Below are 19,388 nucleotides of genomic sequence, written 5' to 3'. Positions count from 1 at the left end.
AGACCTCAAGACCCCACTCACATCAATGGATAGATCATCCAGACAGAAAATCAACAAGGAAACAGTGGAATTAAATGAAAAGCTGGACCAGTTGGGCTTAATAGACATATATAGAACACTCCATCCAAAAACAGCAGAATACACATTCTTCTCAAGTGCGCCTGGAACATTCTCAAGGCTAGACCATATGTTGGGAAACAAGGCAAGTCTCAATGAATTTAAGAAGATTGAAATAATAACAACCATCTTTTCCAATCGCAATGCTATAAAGCTAGAAATTAATTACAAGAAAAAACCTGAGAAAGGGACAAAGATGTGGAGACTAAACAACATGCTATTGAACAAGAAATGGATCATTGAAGAAATTAAAGGAGAAACCAAAAAATATCTAGAGACAAGTGAAAATGAAAACATACCATACCAACTCATATGGGATGCAGCAAAAGCCATATTAAGAGAGAAATTCATCACAATACAGGCTTACCTTAACAAACAAGAAAAATCCCAAATTAGAAATCTCAAACAACACCTAATTGAATCAGAAAAAGAAGAAAGCAAGCCCAAAGTCAGCAAAAGGAGAGAAATAATAAAAATCAGAGCAGAAATAAATGCTATTGAAACAAACAAACAAAAAAAGGCAGTAGAAAGGATCAATGAAACAAAGTGCTGGTTCTTTGAGAAGATAAATAAAATTGACAAACTGCCATCCAGACTTACAATGAATAAAAGAGAGAAAGCTCAGATAAATAAAATTAGAAATGAAAGGGGAGAAATAACAATGGATACACAGAAATACAACGGATTATAAGAGAATACTATGAAAAACTATATGCCAACAAAATGGACAGTCTAGAGGAAATGGATAAATTCTTAGACTCTTAAAACCTCTCAAAGCTGAATCAAGAAGAAACAGATAATCTGAATAGACCAATCACAATAAAGAGATTGAAACAGTAATGAAAAGCTTCCCAAAGAATAAAAGCCCAGGAACAGATGGCTTCCCTGGGGAATTCTACCAAACTTTCAGAGAGGATTTAATACCTATCTTGCTCAAGCTATTCCAAAAAATTGGGGAAGATGGAACACTACCTAACACATTCTCTGGGGCCAATATCACTCTGATACCCAAGCCTGACACAGACAACACAAAAAGGACAACCACAGGCCAATATCGCTGATGAACATAGATGCAAAAATCCTCAACAAAATATTGGCAACCCAAATACAGTAATACATCAAAAGGATCATACGTCACGATCAAGTGGGATTTATACCAGGGACGCAGGGATGGTTCAACATCTGCAAATCAATCAATGTGATATACCACATCAGCAAATTGAGGAATAAAAACCACATGATCATCTCAATAGATGCAGAGAAAGCATTTGACAAGATCCAACAGCCATTTATGATAGAAACTCTCAATAAAATGGGCATAGAAGTAAACTACCTCAACATAATAAAGGCCAAGTATGACAAACCCACAGCCAACATCATACTCAATGGGGAAAAACTGAACACCATCCCTCTGAGAACAGGAAGAAGACAAGGATGCCCACTATCATCACTCTTATTGAACATAGTACTGGGGGTTTTGGCCAGAGCAATTAGACAGGAGAAAGGAATAAAAGGAATCCAAATAAGGAGTGAAGACGTGAAACTCTCACTGTTTGCAGAAGACATGATCTTAGATCTAGAAAACCCTAAAGAATCCATTGGAAAACTATTAGCAATAATTAACAACTACAGTAAAGTTGCGGGGTACAAAATCAACTTACAAAAATCAGTTGCACTTACAGAATACAGAAAGAGAACTGAAGAATACAATTCCATTTACAATCGTAGCAAAAAGAATGAAGTACCTAGGAATAAATTTAACTAACGAGGTGAAGGACTTATACAATGAAAACTATAGGACATTATTGAAAGAAATAGATAATAACATAAAGAAATGGAAAGGGGGGCTGGCCCCGTGGCCGAGTGGTTAAGTTCGCGCGCTCTGCTGCAGGCAGCCCAGTGTTTCATTGGTTCGAATCCTGGGCGCGGACATGGCACTGCTCATCAAACCATGCTGAGGCAGCGTCCCACATGCCACAACTAGAAGGACCCACAACGAAGAATATACAACTATGTACTGGGGGGCTTTGGGGAGAAAAAGGAAAAATAAAATCTTTAAAAAAAAAAAATGGAAAGGTATTCCATGCACGTGGATTGGAAGAATAAATATAGTTAAAATGTCCATACTACCCAAAGCAATCTACAGATTCAGTGCAATCCCAATCAGAACCCCAATGACATTCTTCATGGAAATAGAACAAAGAATCCTAAAATTCATATGGGGCAACCAAAGACCCCAAATTGCTAAAGCAATCCTGAGAAAAAAGAATAAAGCTGGAGGCATCACAATCCCTTGCTTCAAAATGTACTACAAAGCCATAGTGATCAAAACAGCATGGAACTGGTACAAAAACAGACACACAGATCAATGGAATGGAACTGAAAGTGCAGAAATAAAACCATGTGTATCCAGACAGCTAATCTTCGACAAAGGTGCTAAGAACATACAGTGGAGAAAAGACGGTCTCTTCAATAAATGGTGTTGGGAAAACTGGACAGCCACATGCAAAAGAATGAAAGTAGGCCAGTATCTCCTGCCATACACAAAAGTAAACTCAAAATGGATCAAAGACTTGAAGATAAGTCCTGAAACCATAAAACTCCTGGAAGGTAATGTAGGCAGTATACTCTTTGACATGGAACTTAAAAGCATCTTTTCCAGTACTGTGTCCTCTCAGACAAGGGAAACAAAAGAAAAAATAAACAAGTGGGAGTTCATCAGACTAAAGAGCTTCTGCAAGGCAAAAGAAACTAGGATCAAAACAAAAAGACAACCCACCAATTGGGAGAAAATATTTGTAAGTCATATATCCAATAAGGGGTTAATCTCCATAATATATATATGGAGCTCACACAACTGAATAGCAAAAAAACAAACAGCCCAATCAAAAAATGGGCAGAGGATATGAACAGACATTTTTCCAAAGAAGATATACAGATGGCCAATGAACACATGAAAAGATGTTCAACATCACTAATCATCAGGGAAATGCAAATCAAAATTACACTAAGATACCACCTTATGCCTGTTAAAATGGCTATAATCACTAAGACTAAAAATAACAAATGTGGAGAAAAGGGAACCCTCATACACTGCTGGTGGGAGTGCAAACTGGTGCAGCCACTATGGAAAACAGTATGGAGATTCCTCAAACAACTAAAAATAGAAATACCATATGACCCAGCTATCCCACTACTGGGTATCTGCCCAAACAACTTGAAATCAACAATCCAAAGTAGCATATGCACCCCTATGTTCATTGCAGCACTATTCACAATAGCCAAGACATGATTGGATAAAGAAGATGCAGTACATATATATACAATGGAATACTACTCAGCCAGAAAAAAGACAAAATCATCCCATTTGCAACAACATGGATGGACCTGGAGGGAATTATGCTAAGCGAAATAAGCCAGACTGAGAAAGACAAATACCAGATGAGTTCACTCATATTTGGAGTATAAACAAACACATGGACAAAGCAAACAGTTCAGTAGTTACTGGGGGAGTGGGGTGGGGGTGGGCACGGGGGGGGTGAAAGGGAGCACTTATGTGGTGACAGTCAAGAAATAATGTACAACTGAAATCTCACATTGATGTAAACTATTATGAACTCAAAAAAATAATAATGCAGAAAGTTTAGGCTTAAAGTTGCCTCATTGCTGGAGATGAGGCCTGCCGGTGTAACACCACCTGCCAGTAATAAAACTACAAAATTCAAAACTCCTTAATGTCTAGGAATTTCTTTGATATGTATAGTTTTTAATCCAATTAGAAAAAATATGTTAGGTTCTTATTTGGTTTTCTATTATTTAACTCTTAAGAGTTTATGGACAAAGCCCAAGAAACAGAGTTGGGGACCCCAGGAGGAAAAACTACAGCTTAAACGTATGTGCTGAATTATGATAAAATAGAGAAGCTGAGTTTCTCCACACGTTGGGGTTTATTTTTAAACCTGCTGCAGTTAATCCAGAAGAGCATACCAACCCACAGCCATAGGAGTGGACTGGCCTGGCTTCTCCTGAGAGACGACTGCTTTAAAGGCCCTTCCACAGGGGCTTGTGTAAGGGGGCTTGTCTGCCAAGTCCAGGACCAGACACACACACACACATATAGGTGTATACATATACAGATGGATACATGTATAGAACTCTCTGTATCTATCTATCAATCATCTATCATGTCTGTCAATCTATTTTATCAATCATCTATCTATCAATCATCTATCATTATCTATCACCTATTTATCTATCAATCATCTATCATCTATCCACCATCTCTCTGTCTCTCTCTCTCTCTATATATGTATCATCTATCCATCTATCATCTATCAATCACCAATCATCTATTATCTATCTATCATCTATCATCTCTTTCTCTCTCTCTATATACCTATCATCTATCCATCTATCATCTATCGTCTATCGTCTATCATCTATCTATCAATCACCTATCATCTATCTATCCATGTATCATCTATCTATATACCTATCATCTGTCCATCTATCATCTGTCAATCTATCACCTATCTATCATCTTTATCATCTATCCATCTATCTTTCTATCTATAGACCTATCATCTATCCATCATCTATCGTCTATCATCTATCAATCTATCACCTATCATCTATCATCTTTCTCTCTATCTATATACCTATCATCTATCCATCTATCATCTATCTATTAATCTATCACCTATCTGTCTATCATCTATGTATCCATCTATCATCTATCATCTATCATTCTATCACCTATCCATCTATCATCTATCAATCTATCACCTATCATCTATCATCTATCTGTTATCTATCTATCTATCATCTCTCTCTCTCTCTCTCTCATCTTGCTGCCCAGTCAGCACCAACTCTGGTTGTTTATAGTGTTGCACTGATATATTACAACTGTGATGATGGGTTACAGCCAGAATCATAGCTGGTCCTGAGTTCTACCTGTCATTTCACAACCATTTCTGTCCCCTAATCCAGGCTGCTGAGTGTTTTCTAGGAGAAGCACCAGCAACAACTAGGATGTCTCTGGAGGATGCAGTGCTCTATCCTGGGGAAAATTCCTACCATGTGATCAAAGGTCATGGAGAGAGACAGATGAGGCCCATCAACCCAAAATAATCATTTTCTTATAAATGTGCAAAGTCTGTCGCCCCTGTTACTTCCTCTGAATTCATCCGTAAAAGCAAAATAAAGGATGGCATCTTAATCTAAAAGTAGGCTCTAAAAATCCTAGTAATTAGGTGTACAATATATGAGAGATGTATAATAAAACGAGAGAACTTGCCATTTTGGGGTTCAAACAAAATTAATATGCCAAATCAATTTCCTATCCACAAAGAAAAATTTATTTTTAAAAAACAGCTGCTTCTGAGCCAGAGGTGAAGCAAAGCCCTAGTGTGGACAAGCGGATTCTGAGACGCCGGGGCGGTCGGCGCTAAGGCGTGAGCACGCGTGTCGGCCTGCGCAGTACCGACTGGTTGAAACATAAATAATCAGCGCTGTTGTTACTTGTGGAAGAAGAGAGTGTTCCACTCATGGGAACTCTGAGTTATTTTGTCGAAAGTCAAAGCAGGTTTTCTCTCCAGCATGAGGGGGAGCGCGCGCCGGGCTGGCACGGGACGGGTGGGGGGCGACGAGCGAGGCCGCAGAGGCTCCCGGCCAGCAGGAAAGGCCGCGGACGCGAAGGAAAAATTCGCTTTTGCCTGAGTAGAGGAGGGCGGGAGGAGCCTTGGTTAGAAACGATGTTGCGGCCGGCCTCGCCATCGACACCGCGGGCCCGGGCAGCCTCGCCTTGCGCTGGGAGGGCCGCGTGATGACCGCGCAGCAGCGCCGACGTGCACACGCGCTCCGCTGCGGAGAGGACCCTGGGGGGCTGCAGGCAGCGCGTGCAGCTGTTTTTTTTAATGTGCTAATTTAGACGGAAGCCACAAGAACATTTAACAAGGAAAAGTGAAGAAAGAATAAACCATATTTAAATGTGGAAACAGGTCTAGAAAGGGCGTGTGAATTACTTCTGACACATTTTCATTAGGTGAATGAAGAAAGGGGTGAATTTTATAAAGTGCTGTAAGTTTTTTCTTCTGGCTTCTTACACTAAGAAGCCTCTGTGCCCTCGGCAGCCGGAGCTGTCTCCAGCAATGGGTGGGGCTCCAGCAGCCTGCGCGGCTGCCGAGGAGCAGTAGCAGGCCGGCTCCCAGGGAAAAGGGGTGCCCTGAATTTAGCTTCTCAAGTATAAGGTAGTTCAGAATAAGCTAGGGTTATTTTTTAAAACATAATTTGCTTTAAGAGAGGCATCAAATTTGTCAAGTGCTTAATTCATTGTGTCTAGAGAACACTGTCATTAGGGCTGAAAGCAGACACTTCTGGGAGCCTCATGTGGGCACTCAGAGACCCCACCCTCAATAACCAGGTCTGCATTTACTCCTCAGGAAAGAAATGTCATGGAAGACAATCCTCAGGACAAAAAGTCGAGTCGCAGCCAAAATGATCCAAACTTTGAGGTGCTGGTTCAGCTGGTAAGTCAATTATTACGTAATAAGAATTTTCCATTTGTTTTGCTGCTGACCAAAAAAAAAAGATTCAGCTTTTATTCTGGTTAGTTCTCCTTTTTCATGAAAATTTCCCTTAGCGGGAAAAACCCCAAGGATAATTGGGAGGAATCCAACTGGTAGATTTGTCTTCTGAAGAAATTCTGGACTGAGAAGAAGCTGAGCCAAGAGGGTGTAGGGCAGCATCTTGGGCCAACAGCAGTCTCTGCTGCTCCACGCCTTTCTAACGTGACACGAGGACAGCATTTAAGGAAGGGGCGCAGGGACACAAGGCCCACAGTTCCCAACTGACCCACAGCCCACAGGCCGACTTCAAATGTCACGTCTAATCAGTGTGGCTCTCACGGCTCCATCCTTCCATGTAGAAAGGGGAGAGTGTGCAGGAGCCTGCAGCGTAAGCAGGGGCTTGTCCTGTCCGCTGTGACGCACAGCATGTGCGTGTGCTCTCATTCTCCAACACACGCACACACTTGTTATCACACTTCTTTCCCTGAATCCTGTAAAGTAGATGTTAGTGACCAGATTGTACGGGCGAGGAACGAAAGTTAGAAAAGTTAAGTGACTTCCCTAAGGTCGAACACCTGGGAGGAAAAGAACCGGGAACCCTGCTCCCCACCTCCTCACCCTCCACCACCGCCTCACAGCGCGGGGCAAACTGCCCTCCCGCTGCGCAGCAGACGCCGGCTCACGGGCACAGCCTCGCTCACCCCAAGCACACCCAGGATCAGCAGGGAGCAGGGGCTTTACACAGAGCCGTAGACACCATGGTGTCATCCGGCCGTCGGCGGTAACACCTGATGACATGTAAGACAATAATGCACAGTTTGACAGCTGAAACCTTAAGTCAAAATGATTACAAAGGTTGGATAACTCCGATATTTTTAAAAAAGCGTGTATGTAAATACCCATAAAAATATACTATAGGTTGCAAGCAAACTGCCAACTGAGCTGCAGATGTAGTTTCCGTCATGGATGAGTCTAAATCTGCATTGTATGCAGACCACGTGTTTGAAAGATGGCTCTTATCTGAGAGCAGTGTGGTTATATATTTCCAACAGGGTGAGTTTTCTGATTTTTCTCTTAAATTACTTTTTACACTTAAATTTTAGTTCAGGAGATTGTGGTGAAGGCCACATGGCACTACCCTTAGTCTTGTCATATTTTATTTGGGGCAAACTCGGTGCCGGAGGTAACAGAGGAAATGGTGTTCTAAGAGGATCAGCAGTTCTAGGCTCAACCACAAGGCCATCAAATTTTAAACATTTAAATACTGCAATCGTTTTCTATTGTAAAGACATTTATTTCACAATGTTTGAAAAGTACAGATAAAATAAAGAGTTGCCTAGTCCCAGTAATGAAAATTAATTTCTCCATGTATGAGCATAGCACACACCATATCAGGGTGTGGATTTCTCTACACCAGTGCATGATTTTCCTTCTGCATTAGAAAATAAAACAGGATTTTGCACTCAAGAAAACAGGACGTCTGGTACCTGCTCCCTAGGGAGATAGTCCAGTCCCTAGGCAGGCACTTTCCCTAAATGCTGGCAGAAGAGCGTGAGTTTCAGTGTTTTATTACATGCCAGTGGGAAGCAGTCACGGATGGGAGGACCAGCTCGTTTCAGTTCTTTGGCCTGCAGAGTAGTCAGTAGCACACTCTGGGAAAAGAAATAGGACAACGAGGAAGAGTGGGCAGCTCACAAATGTCCACGAGTGCAGGACTCTGTCCTCATCATTGTGTAGCTAGAAGCGAGCACTGGCTCGATGGACAGATGGATGAAAGTAAGGTCTCAAACCTCCCCCTCAAGATTCAGGAGTGAAAGTCCTGTTTCTGGTATGGCCTCAGGTGCCTGACATGAGGGCTACCTGGTGATTCTGGGGACAAGGACAGTCAGTGGGTACTCCCCCACCCCCTCTCAACATTCCCTTCTATCTGCTTATCACAAACCAGAAGGGCGATCTTAGAGTGACTGCCTACTACTCGCTACTTCCGTTTCTCTCTCTCCTTCGACATTCAGCTTTTGGGGCTGTAAGCCTGGAAAGGCCGGCCTGTGGTTCAGTGGTTAGATCTGGTGCTCTCACCACTGTGGCCTGGGTTCATGTCCCAGTCAGGGAACCACACCACTCATCTGTCAGTTGTCACACTGTAGTGGCTGCGTGTTGCCGTGATGCTGAAAGCTCTGCCACCAGGATTTCAAATACCAGCAGGGTCACCCATGGTGGACAGGTTTCAGCGGAGCTTCCAGACTAGGACAGACTAGAAGAAGGACCTGGCCACCACTTCCAAAAAAATTGGCCTTGAAAACCCTGTGAACAGCAGCGGAGCCCTGTCTGATAGAGTACAGGAAGGTGAGAGGATCGCGCAAAAAGATGGCCGAGTTCCCTCTACTGTGCACAGGGCGCTGGGAGTCAGAATCCTCTCCAGGGCGCTCACAACAGTGTCTGGAGGAGAGGCATGTGCTTTCCCGACCTGTTCTTCTTGCCTTTCCACAGGAGAAAAAGCTCCAGGTGGACTCTGCCGAGAAGCGAACTAAAGTTGTCAGGGAGCTCTTACAGAGTGAGAGGAGGTACGTGCAGATGCTGGAGATGCTGAGGGACGTTTATGTAACGCCCCTGAGAGCAGCGCTGTCATCAAACAGAGCAATTCTGAGTGCTGCAAACATCCAGATCATTTTCTCTGATATTCTGCAGATTTTAAGTCTTAACAGGTAAGCCCTGGTTATGTTTTTTAAATACTCATTATGTGGTGGGAGGAACCTACATTTAATTGTTTCGAAAGCTGCACAGAGCCCCTCTCAGACCCTGATCACCTCACAGAAGAGAGGGTTCTTGCCACCAGTAGTGACGATTCTCAGGCACTTGTCCCAGCCTTGATTCAAAGCCATGGCACAAGGAGTGGAGTTCAGTGCCTGGGGTTCTGTATTTAACATACTGTTCACGCCAAAGACAAGGGAAGGAGAGCCATTTGGGGCCATTCTTTAATCAGCAGTGCTTAGTTGAGCAATGGGGGAGGAGCTGAAGGATTCACTGAGATTGAGTCACTAGGACGCTTTGCTCAGAGGACTCAAGGCTGGGGGCCAGCTCGGGAACGTGTGTGTTTCGAGTGTGTAACAGTAACAGAGAAAGTGCCATCTGCACAGTGGCAAAGTAGACGCGTGGAGCTCGCGCTTCTGCCGGCAGTTCTCCAGGTGACTTGGAACAAGTTCCTCATCAGGGACCCCAACTCCCTCCAAACGAGGAGGCTGGACGAGGCTTCCCCCAGCGTCCAGGCGCGTGATGTGATGCTGAATGCGGGAATGGCCCACGGGGAAATGGGGGAGTGAGGGCTGGGGCACGCACTACTGAAGGGAGTCCAGCTCTGTCCCGGAGGACCTTCACTGCCTGCCTGGCTGGCAATGTGGGGAAGGGACAGTGAGGCCCAGCCCATGGGGGCCAGCCTGGGTTCTGGCTCTGGGAACTAAGAGGAGAGGTGGGGTCCCACCACAGTCAGCCTCCTTCCCCACGTCCAGCTCCTCCTGTCCTGTCACATCTGCACTGCCCTCTGTCAAGACGAAAGCACTGGGCAGAGCTCTGCCGTCGATGCCCAGGCCGAAGCAGCCTGCACTCATGATAATTTATAGGTTTCCAGTGGCCAATATTTCATGGTCACGCTTTTCTCATCTTGCAGGCAGTTTCTAGACAACCTGAGGGACAGGCTGCGGGAATGGGGCCCAGCTCACTGCGTGGGAGAAATATTCACAAAGTTTGGAAGCCAGTTGAACACATACACGAATTTCTTCAACAATTACCCTGTTGTTCTGAAAACTATTGAGAAGGTAAATGATTGAGTTACCACCCAGGCATTCACTAGACCTTCTGAGCTTGAAGGAAGTTTTTGGTGCCGTGCGAAGGACCAGACTTGCTGGGAAAGACTCCTTCCATACTCAGCTTTGAGACCACCTCCGGTTCACTGTGAGCTCTGAGGACGGGCCCTGACTTACTTGATTTTCTATCGCTAGGGCCTGGCACATGCTCTGCACAGCCAGGCCCAGGGGCTGGCTGTGGGACTGAACTAGTCCTCATACAAACTGCCAGACTTCCCTCTGCCCCAGAGGCCCTGTGGCTCAGTTACAGGAAAATGTGTAACAATTAGGTGGAAGCAGGACTGTGGGCTCTGACTCCCTCCATCGCTACGGTCCTGTGTGGCCTTGACAAGTTCAGCTCTCTTACGGAGAAAAGGAATTAATACTCCATTTGTTTCTTGGAATAAGGACACTCAGTCTGTGGAATCTCACTATGACGTAGGAGTTTCTTTGTCTTATATTCCTTAGTGCGTTATAAGCAGTTTCCCGTTGTGACTTGCGCTGTGTGTAGTCTGAGCAGGAGACTTCAGCTGCCTTCGGCACCATGTGCTGCCCTTGATAGGATCTCTCCTGACGGCAGCAAGTCCTTCTTCCCTCCTCAGTCAGCTTCAAAAGCAGCAGGAGAGGCTGCCTTACGACATGGTGGCACACTCCGCCAGTGTCCTCTGTGTCCCCTTTGGCTGTGCCCCCGCCTGCACTGAGGCCCTGAGGGGAAGGCCTGGGGGCTAGGAGGTCTCTGGATGACTTCTGACCTCAGACATCTCCCTTTGAAAACTCTTGCCCTGCCCCCAGGAGTTTAAACCCTGTTGGACAACTCAACTATGTGAAAGTTGCATGAATCAGGGACATTTAGGACAAGAATTGGAGCAAAGTGTCACATATCATCATAAACAAATTGGTGCCAACATTTTTATAGTTATGGATAATGATGCTATCTATTTCACTAGCATAGGGTGTGCATGTTAGTACTCAATAAATGTTAGCTATTAATATTATTAAATCAGTGACTATTTGATTTCTAGAAATTAGCATTACTGGCATCTTTGAGCCATGCATGGACTGAGAAAAATGAGGTAACTTCCTGGGTGCTCTAACGGTGGTGAATGAACCCATTTTAACACAGGTGTTAAGTCCCGTGAAGCACTTTTATAACGCTACTGTGGGCAGCGTGAGTCCAGCAGTCTTACAGGTGAATGTGGTTAACAGTCTCTTACTCTAAGGACATGACAGTTGCCGCATGACAGGATTCCCATCCTCACCGCAAGAGTTAGGTATGAAATCCTTGAGAAAACCAAGGCTCAGAGAAGTTAAGTAACTTGACCAGGTCACACAGACTTAGAATTAAATTAGAATTCCAGTTCTAATCCAGGCCTACCTGTTGCGAGGTCCCTTCTCATTTGTCTACACTGGTTAGGTTCAATGAATAGGGTTAGGTTTGTGGCATGATGAACACACTGCACCCAGGGTATCGCTAGCACCGACAGTACTCATGACACTGTGATTGGAGGTGGATGTTGTCCTGTTCGCCTGGGGGAACAGAGCGCTTTACGACTGACTTACAGAACACAGTTGTGACAACGTAACACTCACCTTTAGTGCAGAGAGATGATGCCAGCATTCCGAGCTTTTCTGAAGAGACGCGACAAGACTGTGGTGACCAAGATGCTGAGGTGAGTTCTGAGGCAGAGCACAGTGGGTCACCTGGGCAGGACATGGACGACCTTCAGAAAGAGGCCAGGGTGCCCTCTCTTGCCTCCTACAGCCTTCCCGAGCTGCTTTTGTATCCATCCCGAAGATTTGAGGAGTATCTTAATCTTCTCTACGCTCTGAGGCTTCATACCCCTGCAGAACATGTTGACCGTGGGGCCTTGACCACTGCGATTGACCACATCAAAAAATATAAAGATTACATAGATCAGGTTGGTTGCTGATAAAAATTTTACAGTGTTTTGTGGTGCTCTGACTCAAAGATCCTGAAATACCTTACCCTTTTCTTTTTTTTTTTTGAGGAAGATTAGCCCAGAGTTAACATCTGCTGCCAATCCTCCTCTTTTTGCTGAGGAAGACTGGCCCTGAGCTAACACCCGTGCCCATCTTCCTCTGCTTTATACGTGGGACGCCTACCACAGCATGGTTTGACAAGTGGTGCCATGTGCACACCCGGGATCTGAACTGGCAAACCCCGGGCCGCCGAAGCGGAATGTGCACACTTAAGCACTGTGCCACTGGGCCGGCCCCTTGAAATACCTTATCCTTGTGCAGTGTTCTTTACTTCAAACAGAATCTTTCATCCTTTTAATGCAAAATCCCTGTGTTCAGTGATTTTGAGTACTAAAGGCATCTATTCTAAGCCAAATGACAGGAGATAGAATATTTTCAGATATCTGTATAAGTACCATTAAATCTTTATTAATATGATAATTTGAAGAATGGGGTATTTGGATTGACTTTTCTAAATAACTAAAAGAAAAAAAGGTAAAATTCTTTGTTTCTGAACATACTTCTTAATAAATTAATTAACTTTCATGCCTGAGCAAGCACAGCACCCGTACCTGTTCTCTGGAGAGTTTCGTGTCCTGGAGAACAGCACTGTCGTTCTGAAACATCACTGTGATGCGCATGCTGCCTGGGCATCAGGGCTGTGTAAACTGATAATGCATGGTGCCCAGAAGGCGCTTTTTGAATACGGTCTTGTCACTTGCCACTTTGTTTTAAAACACTGGGCATGGGAAATTGAGATTCTTATTGTAGTTTATGAACATACCAAGCCTGGTATAAGGTGCCATAAAATATTTTAAATCTTTTTTATGTACAAAAATTTCATAATTTTAGTCTGCCTAAAATCACTTTGTTTTCTAGATGAAGCAAGACATCAATATGAAAGAGCAGCTGTCAGACATACAGCGAGTCATCTGGGGGTGCCCTGTACGTACTCTGAACTCTTGCTGTGTCTCATGCTCAGGAATCTCATGACCTCAAGTCTTTGGTAAAAGGAGGTTTGAGGTTCCAACTCGCTAACGTCTGTGGGACACCTGCTGTGCCGGGGGCTCCGAGCTCCCACATGTCACACCCTTGTCACCTGCAAGGATGCTGTATGAGAAGAGGCACAAGTGGGCTTGACACCGTCCCACAACTTTTCTGCGGTCGTAGCTCCTTGCTTGCACTGCTGTGGTCTTGACCTGCTTTGAGGAAAGGGGCCATGTCTCCTGCACACAGTACTGGTGCAGGATCCTGTGCACTAAGGATGTCTGAAAAGAGTGTAGAAGTCCTCTGCTGGCTACACGTTCCCTACAGAGCATTCTACCTGCTCTCTTACCGCCTTGCTACTGCCTTATGATCAACCACACAGATCTACTCACAGTTCTCCAAGAATGTTAGTCTCTCCTCACACATTTGTTCTTTGCCTATGCTCTTCTTTCTCGGAAACTGCCTTCCTTTCCTATTCCACTGGATAAACTTCTATTCATCCTTTAAAAATCTGGTTCAATCATCATCTTCCTTGTAAAGTTTCCACAACATCTCCAGCCATGAGCTGCCCCTTCCTGGGTCTTCTGCAGAATCCTGAACACCCTGTCACACTTTATTGCTGTCTTTTATTCACAGCATCGGGAGCTCCATCAGGAATTAACTACGATTTACTTGCCTTCTGGTGTCGGCATATAATAGGAGCACAATAGATGAGTTATTTTGAATAAAAGTATCAGTTGATTGGAAATGTTATTTTTTTCTGGTCAGTTGGGGAAGCAAGATGGAATTGTTTTGTCATAATTTAGATCTGCACATTTAGGTAGGGAAAGAGAAGTGGAATTGATTGGATTACAAAATGTCGAATCTTGGAACTCACAGAGTCCACAGAACTTACCTGTGGGTCACTGCTCACATCAGGTGACCACCTCCAGGGCTAGACCAGCACAGGGCTGTCTTCTTAATCTGTAACAATTCATTCCCTTTTTTTTTTTGTTTTTTTGTGAGGAAGATTCACCCTGAGCTAACATGTTGCCAGTCCTCCTCTTTTTTTGCTTGAGGAAGATTAGCCCTGAGCTAACATCCGTGCCAACATTCCTCTGCTTTTATGTGGGACACTGCCACAGCATGGCTTGATAAGCAGTGTGTAGGTCTGTGCCCAGGATGTGAACCTGTGAACCATGGACCACAAAAGCAGAGCGCCTGGAACTTTAACCACTCAGCCACAGGGCCAGCACCCACTCACTTCATTTTCTTCATAGAGTCTTCTCACCCCCTCCACTTTATTTTTAATGCAGGAAAGAATTTATAAATAAAACAATAATTTCAGTAGTTTTCAAAATTAGACAACACCCACAAATATAGTTTTCATGGGAAAGCCTGTTTTATAAACAATGAAAATAATTGCTTTTTCATAATTGAACTGAGTTCTCCTCAGCACTTGCATCTTCTGTGACATAAAATGGTTCTGTAGTGGTGAGACTTATTTTTAAACATTTATGCATGTTTCTAATTTTTTGATTTCACAGCCTCTATCAGAAGTAAACAGATATCTGATTAGGGTCCAAGATGTAGCCCAACTTCACTGTTGTGATGAGGAAACAAGCTCCTCTTCAAGGTAAATGTTTAACTGTCCTATGGCCGTGGCTGTCTTACTCGTCTTGTATGCAGCATCAGTATGTTTGATGTCGTAAATTTACGATACATCTTTGTGTTGAACTGAGAAGGCACCCACACCCTCTGACACAACCTCGGGTACTTTATTACCTCACTCACACTCCAGGCAGCTACTGGGCAGAATGGGAGAAAATAAATTGTCTTTGCCAAGACCACAAACTCCACAGAAACAGGGATTCTGAAGGTTGGTCACTGTCCTACTGAGAGGAGATCCAAGTATTGTGGGATATCACACTAATAATCTGCCCAACTAAAAGAAAGAGAAGACCGGTTTATTATCCTCAGATAGTTACTGAGGTCAGTGAAAGGGTCTCACCACAACCCCACCATTACACTGAGGTGTCGCCATATTTAGCTGCATGGTGCTCACAGCAGTGTAGACACAAAAGATGAGGGTGCCAATCTCCACAAGCTAGCGTCCTCTTTCCTCCTTTAGAACAAGGGTGGGCACACTTTTTCTGTAAGGGATCATAAGGTAACTATTGTAGGTCTTGCTGGCTAAATGATCTCGGTGGCAACTACCTAACTTTGCTGTTGTAGTACAAAAGCAGCTACAAAATGATACAATACATGACAAATAGTACAATCTTCATAAACAGTACAGTACATGAAGGAACAAGCATTGCTGTATTCCAATAAAACTTTATTTACAAAAACAAGTGGTGGGGCTGTAGTTTGCTGATCCCTGCTTTATAAAATTGTTTGCCAAACTGTGTTCTCAGTATTAATGGCAAAGATGATAACTCAACAAATAGCAACCAAATAGTGAGGAATTAATTCCAATAAAAGAAATAAAAGTTGATTTGTTTGTTATTTGAATGACTATTTCAGTGAATGTTTCCCAAAGGCCTGGACAGTTGGAAGAAACAAGTCCCCCTCAGCTTTGTCCCCACAAAGAGTGATCTTACATGAAAATCAAATCACACAATTATGTCACTTTTTTCCCTGTCACTGTGTTTTTCTTTTGTTCTGTTGTTTTTGGTCAGTAGCAATAGAAATGAGCTCAATGATGGAAGGAACTTAGCCACCAACCCAGCAATTCTGAACATGCTGGCGCAGTTGGACACATGCCAGTTTTTGATTATTAGAATTTATTCTACCTTCATGTATTCATTCTCAAACACTCCTCCTTTATGTAAGTCCGTTTCTGACCTACATGATTTACCCTTTCTCTGAAGGACTTCTTTTTAACATTTCTTGCTGGGGGGGTCTATTGGCAATGAATTCCTTCAATTTTTGTCTGAGAGTCTTTATTTCTCCTTGACTTTTGAAGGATAATTTTGCTGGCTACAGAATTCTGGCTTGCTGGTTTTCCTTCAGCATGTATTTCACCCCGCTCTTTCTTGCTTGTGTGGTTTGTGAAGAGACACCCAGTGTCACTGTTATCTCTGTTCCTCCATAGGTGAGGTGCTTTTTTTGTTCCCTGGGTTCTTTCAAAATTTTATCTTTGTCTTTGATTTTCTGGAGTTTGAATGTGATATGCCTAGTTGCAGAATTTTTGGAATTTATCCTGTTGTTCTCTAAGCTTCCTGGACCTGTGGTTTGGTGTCTATCAGTAATTTTGGAAAATTCTCAGCCATTTTTACTTCAACTATTTCTTCTGTTCCTGTCTCTTTCTTCCTCATCCGACGTTCCCATCAGACATACGTACACCTTTTGTGATTGTCCCACATTTCTTGGATATTCTGTTTCTTTCTTTTTCAGTCTTTTTTTCTCTTTGCTTTTCAGTTTGGTAAGTTTCTGTTGACACTTCTTCAGGCGCACTGATTCTTTCCTTGGCAACGTCCAGGCTGCTGATGAAAGCATTATTCATTTCTGTTAGGGTTTTGATTTCTAAAATTTCCTTTTAATACTTTCTTAGAGTTTCCATCTGTTTGTTTATATTATGCATCTGTTCTTGCCTGTTCTCCACTTTTTCCATTAGACTCCTTATTTATCATAGTTATTTTAAATTCCTGGTCTGATAATTCCAATAACATCCCTGACATATCCGAGTCTTGTTCTGATGCTTGCCCTATCAGACTGATTTCTTGCCTCCTTAGCATGCCTCTTAATTTTTTGTTAAAAGCTAGATTTGATGTATTGGGTAAAAGCAACTGAGGTAAACCGGTCTTTAGTGTGAAATCTTATGTTTATCTGGCTAGGTGTCAGCCTGTATTTACTATTGGTTGTAGCTATGGTGTCAGAAGCTACAATTTTCTCTGGTATTCTTGTTTTGTCTCCCCTATTTTCATTGGATTTTCCTAGAGATCACTTAGATAGGGTCTGAGCCTTGTAGCTCTTTTTAGCTGCAATATCTTGCTGTTATAAGGAGTCCTATTGATGTGGTAGTAAGATGGGAGGGGAGGGGAAGTGTGCTGTAGTCCTATAATTAGGTCTTAGCTTTTTAGTGAGCCTGCGCCCCTGGGCTATGACCTACACAAGTGCCTCTCAGCTTTTTTTTTTCACCTCTACCATGAGACAGGAAGCCTAGAAGGAGCTGGAGTTGGGGATTTCCCTTTCCCCATGTTGATTAGGTTCTGGTAAAATAGTTTCCCTCGAGGGCAGGCCTTTGTTAAGAACAGAACTCTCTGGGCATGTTTCAAAATGACTTCTTTTCCATCCTGTTGAGAAGAGTGAGGGGACTTTTCACAGATCTTCACAGTGAGAACCTGGTGGGGCTCCTTAAAGTAAAATGCATGCAATTCTATGCAAGTGTGTGTGAGAGTCCCCTAAGGTGAGGCCTCTGGGAGCTTTTAATCTCTTAAACTAGTTCCATCTCTAGCAGTTTTCCAAGCCTTTTACACATCCAACTAGAAACCAGAAGTCTCAATTATTAGAAATTAGGCTTCTGTCTTCAGTATTTGCACAACAAAGAGTACATATGAGAATTTTTAGTGTAAATTATTTTACATTCTAATTTTGAAGTACATTATTTAAATGGCACTCTCAGTGATTTGCCAAATAATAAATGTAATTTTATATTAATATTTGAAATTAACTAAATGCAAAACAGATTCATATTCCAAAAGATATCACAGAATATTTAGCCTGGAACTTTTGTTTCCTGTCATTTTAGAAAGTCACATAAAACCCAAGAGATGCCATTCCCGTGACTTCCGTCAGAGAGGTTCTGCTGAGCACTCAGAGAGCCCATGCCAGCGTGCAGGGAGCCTGCCGGATGCCGTGGCCCGGCTCCCACAGTGGAGCAGTAAGGCGGCCATGGACGGATGTCGAGGACACGTTTTGCCCATTGATACATAAGCCCACAGCTGACCATGGCAGCAACCTCAGTGAAAACAAAGAGCTATTTAATTCTAACCTTTCATACTGAGCAACTACGTTGTTACCTATCAATTTCTCTCCAATCAAAATTAGAAATGTTTCTATTTCCTGCCTAGTAGTTAAGTGCTTTTCTTTTCCTTGCTTTCTACTTACGACACCTTGTGCCACATTGGTTCTGGTGTATTTTTCTGCCACTTATCCTTAAAGATGAAGCCAACAAAACAAAAACTTATTTCCCCCCGATTGCCCAAATACAGCAAACGCAAAATGCCAAATTTGACAAGTTTAAAAACACAGCTTTAGCGTGACTCACATTATAAAAGAGAGAAAGTTCAGGGTCCATTCCCCGACTCATTGAATACTTGTCCAATGGACAAGCTCAAACCACTCTACCTGGAACCTCAAGACCCACCGCAGCGCTGGTCTGAGAGACAGAAGGGGCCACTCATGCCAGGAGCAAGATCATACAGAGAATCTCAAGAGCCACCCCAGGGCTCTGCAGCGGGCGAGCGCTGACTACTGCTTACTGTGTGAAGATGGTGAGCTGTGTGACAGAGCACATGGACCTTCTAAAATTGCCTCTCCACTTCACAGGCTCTACGAACACACCCGTGACCTCAGTCTCTTCCTCTTCAACGACGCCCTGCTGGTTTCCAATCGGAGCACCTCTCACACTCCATTTGAAAGGACTTCAAAATCAACCCACCAGTTCATTGCCTCAGTGGCCCTTCACCGGCTACTCATAGAAGATATCTCAGATACCAAATGTATGTATTCTTTTCCTTCCAGAAAGCTATATTATACAAAGATTATTAACTACTACAACAGAAAAGTAGGAAAAGGATTGGAATTATAATTTGCCAGCTTGCAAATAATTCCCTAAATGTTAGGATTTCATTAATAAAACTTTCATCTACCCCTGAAATAGCAAAAGAAAGGACAGCTGGCATTGTCAGACACATAC

General features: G+C 43.3%; 1 protein-coding gene across 18 annotated transcripts in view; it reads left to right on the top strand.

Annotated features, from left to right (window-relative positions):
- ECT2L (epithelial cell transforming 2 like) overlaps positions 1-19,388 on the top strand; it is a 103,380-nt gene that overhangs the window by 52,715 nt on the left and 31,277 nt on the right. For 17 of the 18 annotated variants that reach the window (XR_006890473.1, XR_006890472.1, XM_046674385.1 and 14 more), the window contains 8 exons: positions 6,558-6,644; positions 9,171-9,385; positions 10,345-10,492; positions 12,116-12,189; positions 12,282-12,438; positions 13,379-13,444; positions 15,013-15,101; positions 19,019-19,191. Coding sequence is in view for 16 of the 18 variants with exons in the window: in XM_046674385.1 (XP_046530341.1) it covers positions 6,558-6,644; positions 9,171-9,385; positions 10,345-10,492; positions 12,116-12,189; positions 12,282-12,438; positions 13,379-13,444; positions 15,013-15,101; positions 19,019-19,191 (1,009 nt within the window). In the remaining 2 variants the exon portion in view is untranslated. Of the gene's footprint in view, positions 1-6,557; positions 6,645-9,170; positions 9,386-10,344; positions 10,493-12,081; positions 12,190-12,281; positions 12,439-13,378; positions 13,445-15,012; positions 15,102-19,018; positions 19,192-19,388 lie in introns of those variants that run through there. The other variant, XM_046674397.1, reaches the window with a different exon arrangement.

This window comes from Equus quagga, chromosome 11 (genome assembly GCF_021613505.1).
Source record: "Equus quagga isolate Etosha38 chromosome 11, UCLA_HA_Equagga_1.0, whole genome shotgun sequence".
NCBI classification, from domain to species: Eukaryota; Metazoa; Chordata; class Mammalia; order Perissodactyla; family Equidae; genus Equus; species Equus quagga.
Note: the sequence above shows the minus strand (reverse complement) of the source record. Positions and strands in the feature narration are given on the sequence as shown.